This window comes from Electrona antarctica (assembly GCF_951216825.1).
Source record: "Electrona antarctica genome assembly, chromosome: 6".
In the NCBI taxonomy this organism is placed as follows: domain Eukaryota; kingdom Metazoa; phylum Chordata; class Actinopteri; order Myctophiformes; family Myctophidae; genus Electrona; species Electrona antarctica.
The window spans coordinates 50120978-50125082 of NC_136811.1; the positions used below are offsets into that span (position 1 = coordinate 50120978).

The 4105-nt window shown below is 44.3% G+C and overlaps 1 protein-coding gene across 1 annotated transcript; it reads right to left on the minus strand.

Annotated features, from left to right (window-relative positions):
- Positions 1–840: 840 nt before the first annotated feature.
- Positions 841–1647, minus strand: LOC306924378 (beta-1,3-galactosyltransferase 2-like; the record flags this gene model as incomplete). Its single annotated transcript, XM_079502873.1, has 1 exon — positions 841–1647. One exon carries the CDS (start codon positions 1645–1647, stop codon positions 841–843), a length of 807 nt encoding a protein of 268 aa, XP_079358999.1.
- Positions 1648–4105: the final 2458 nt, after the last annotated feature.

Genomic DNA, 4105 nt, shown 5'->3' on the forward strand with positions numbered 1-4105 from the left:
GAAATAAGAATCATATAAAATGGCTTAAAATGGCTAAAAAGTTTACTGTTGCTATACTATTTAAAATGTCTCACTTGGGTGAAATTTGGAAGACGCACATGCTTACAGCAGTTAAAATTAGCTTGTGAAAATTATAATTTAGAACAGAAGATACAAAGGAACTTATTAACTCTATATAGACACATAGGCGCCGGAGGGGGGGTCATTTGGGACTATATGTCCCTGCACTATTGGGAGTTGATTGGTCTATTTATTTTTCCCGACCCGGCGCTGGTAACATGCACTGTTTCCATTTTGTTGCACAATCGTCGTTGTATTGGCTACACGCTTGCCTCTCGCTGCAACGACCATTATGCAGTTAGGAGCTCCCTCAAGGTGTCAGTCAGACAAGCTAATACACAACAATCATCGTTCTTTGTTTGTATGCTGGCTGTAGTAGGTGTGAAAACAGCGGGGGCTCGGGCTGCTAGAAATGATCTGCTGAGACTGGCTGACCAGGGAGGAACAAAGTTTCTCCGTCATGTAGTTGTAACTTTCACGAGTAGGCCTATGAGCTTAAATGTCCCTTACATAGTCAGGAAATGAATTAAATTAATATTTACAATCTAGACTTTAACCAACGTTAATGCTTATATAATCAGCAAAGCAAATACAATTCTGAGGAGCCGGAGGCATCATCCAGATTTGGTTACACTTTTCGGAGCTACATGAAAACAAACAGCGAACGTCATGACTTCAGCCACCACCACCCCCCCACCCCCACCCCGCAAAACAAAATAATACATAAAAATGGACCCCGCACTTTTGAGAGCCTGACGGCACTGCCTAGACCCACTCCCACTATAAGAACATTTTGTGCCAGTAATCCAGCATCCGACCGGGATCTATCTGGTGACTTGTGACTATGTTTCTGTATATGGATCTGGAGAAGGGCACTCTCCAGGGGTTGAACAGCCCGCCGGGCGACGGTGTGGGCTTGATCCCTAGCCTTTCAAGGCAGATTGCCACGTACACATCTTCCAAACGCAGGAGGGGAATATTCAGAGAAGTTCCGTACAATTCCGTCGCCATGTCTCCGGAGAACACATAGCCCGTCCCAGAGCAGAAGTCGGGGTACATTTCGTTTGAGTACTCTTCTGGGGGCATGTACCACTTTGAGCTTTTGTCTCGGATTGGCACCCCCTTCATGATATAGCCCGTAAAGTAGTTTCTCTTGGGTTTCAGTCCAGGTCTCAGCAGCTTGTGGATGAGGAAAACGGTGTTCACAAGCATGTCACTGTCAGTTTTCATAACATAGCTGGCCCGGGGACAGTGCATGGCCACCCAGTTCATCCCCATCAGTGTCTTTAAAGTCAGGTTGTAGTAGGTATCTAAGAAGTCCTGCTGAATGATATCGTGGTGCCTCAGGCTCTCAGCCTCCAGGGTCTTCTGCTGTAGGCGTCCCAGCTTGCTTTCCTGCACCCCCAACAGGAACAGCCGAATGATTCCTAAGCCTGGAGCGAGGCTCTCATTCCCCCATGTCTGCCGTATGGCATTCCGTGCCTCTACTTCACTAGCCACAGTGAGTATCAGCAACACTAGGAATGGTGGTGGCTTTCCCTTTGGGCATTTGTTTGACTCCCTATTAAAAAGTACGTTTCTGAACATGCCAAGTATTGCAAGATTGTCCACCGCCTGGCAGCCAAATCTCACGAAACCCCCGGAACAGAAACGATACCTGCTGCTGTTTAAATCCTCAAATAAAATGATGGTATCGAAAAGCAAGTGATTAGAAAACAAACTGTGATATGTCTTCTTTTATATGCCTGAACCGATTATATGACACAGGTCTCAATGGTTCATAAATAATGTTTGTTATTATGAGCTGGTCCAGCTTGCCCCATTCACTGCTTTGTATTCATGTAACTTCCGGTGCGAGATTTGGCTACCATGAAAGTGTCATGGCGCAGCACAGTCACGTGACCATGACACTTCCTTCTCTAAGCTTCCTTGGCTAGTCCTAGGAACATTAAGAAGGAAGATGGGGGCGTGGCACAGTCTCCTGCGGGAGGTTTGCAACTCTCATGCACCTCTAGCACCTCTGCTGCAACACTCCATCATCGCAGTTCCTGTTTACACTGCACATGTGCAAACCTCCCGCAGGAGGCCAGCGGTGGTAGTGCACAGGCGAAGGATACCCATGCACCAAGAGTTCCATCGAGCCAGCGAATATAACACCTTCTGGGTGTTATACTTCTGGGTTGTGAGCTGGCGAATATAAGGGCTTCAGAATAAGTGGCGTATACTAGAGTACTTATATGTGCCCTACAAGGTTGTTACCGATTTAAAATGACTATTGATTCCCATTAAATTGGGCACTTTGCACATGTTCCTACCATACGTGTGGCGAACTAAAGCAAAAGAGGGCGCTGTTTCTCCTTTATTTGCCGATGGATTCTCAGATTGCCTATTATAGGCAATTATTATAGTGGTTTTCAACCAGTGGTCCGGGGACCACCAGTGGTCCTTGAGGGGGTTCCAGGTAGTCCCCAGCTAAATGATAGAGAGTAGTGACCAAATTGACACTTATAGATCTTATAGGTCCATTTGGTCACTCGGTAGGAACCTTTTAGGGCACATATAAGTGCTCTAGTAGTATACACCATTTAAAAAGACATATCATAAATGCATTTTTTAAATAAATGTATTACTTAAAAAAAACATTATTTATGAGGTCTTATTCTAATCTGAAGCCCTTATATTCGCCTGCTCGCAACCCGGAAGTAAACCACAGGTGTTATATTCGCTGGCTCGACGGAACTCTTCGTGGGTTTCCATCGTCTGTGCACTACCACTACTGGCCCGCAGGAGACCGTGCCACGCCCCCGTGCATGTTCCTTCTTAATGTCCTTCTTCCTTCTTAATGAATGAACAGTTTCCATGTTCCTTTGTCATTTCATTTCACAAAAATAAAAGTTTAACACATGTAGGCTACTGCAATCAAAGCGAGCATCAAAATAACATGGAAAATTAACAAAAGAAAAATATACAAAAACATTAACATTTAGTAAATGTACATGTCTGTTATAGGCCTACACATTTTTTCCACAGTTATGAAATTGATGTTTTTAAAATAAAAACAAAATCAACATTGTACTATTCTCTTTTTTCATATCCTTTTTATTATTTCAGTTCAAGATCAACAACTCTCATGCACCTCTAGCACCTCTGGTGGAACAATCCATCATCGCAGTTCCTGTTTACACTGCACATGTGCAAACCCATAGACATATATAAAGGCTAGATGGTTCAAGGCGGAGTCTCTGACGTAGTTCACCCGGCAGCCATCTTGCTGAGGGGCTACAGTACAGTGGGCAGTATTATGCGTGTCTTAAGTACCAGGTCTTATTACTTAACTAAAGACCTGGAGGCGTGATCAATGCCATGGCTATTCTGAGTGGCCAAACAGCATTGACCACGCCTCCAGGTCTTAAGTTAAGTAATAAGACCTGGTACTTAAGACAGGCATAATACTGTCCACTAGTATGTTCAATGGCAGCTCAAACAAAAATAGTCATAACTCCCTCAAATCTTGATGGATTTACAAACGGGTTGGGTTATTACAAACGTTGTCAACGTGGCTGTAATTCAGGACACTTATCTGCTTAATTTTGTGTTTTATATGAACGTTGTATAAAAGCATATAAGTATGCGGACGTCTCTGACATTTATAACAAACCAAACCGTTGGAAAATCGGTTGAAAATTGAGCAAGTTATGGATGTTTAAAAAGTACATGCCCCATAGACACAATGCAAATGCTGCCCCTCGGTAAGATGGCCGCCACGTAGCAACGTGGCCAACGTGTCCATTGGCCAGAGCGCAGGTGTGCCATCTAGTTTTCTTATATATATCTATGTGCAAACCTCCCGCAGGAGACCGGGCCACGCCCCCGTGCACATTCCTCTTTAATGTTCCTAGCGTAACCCTTGAACTCCCGTTGACGGTATTGACGGAATTAATCAATAAATCCAGACCTCCCGTTGACGGAATTGACGGGCTGTCAATCGGGAGCCTAATCGGGACCTTAATGTAGCAAAATTTAGCCTTTTTTGGCTAATTTGGCT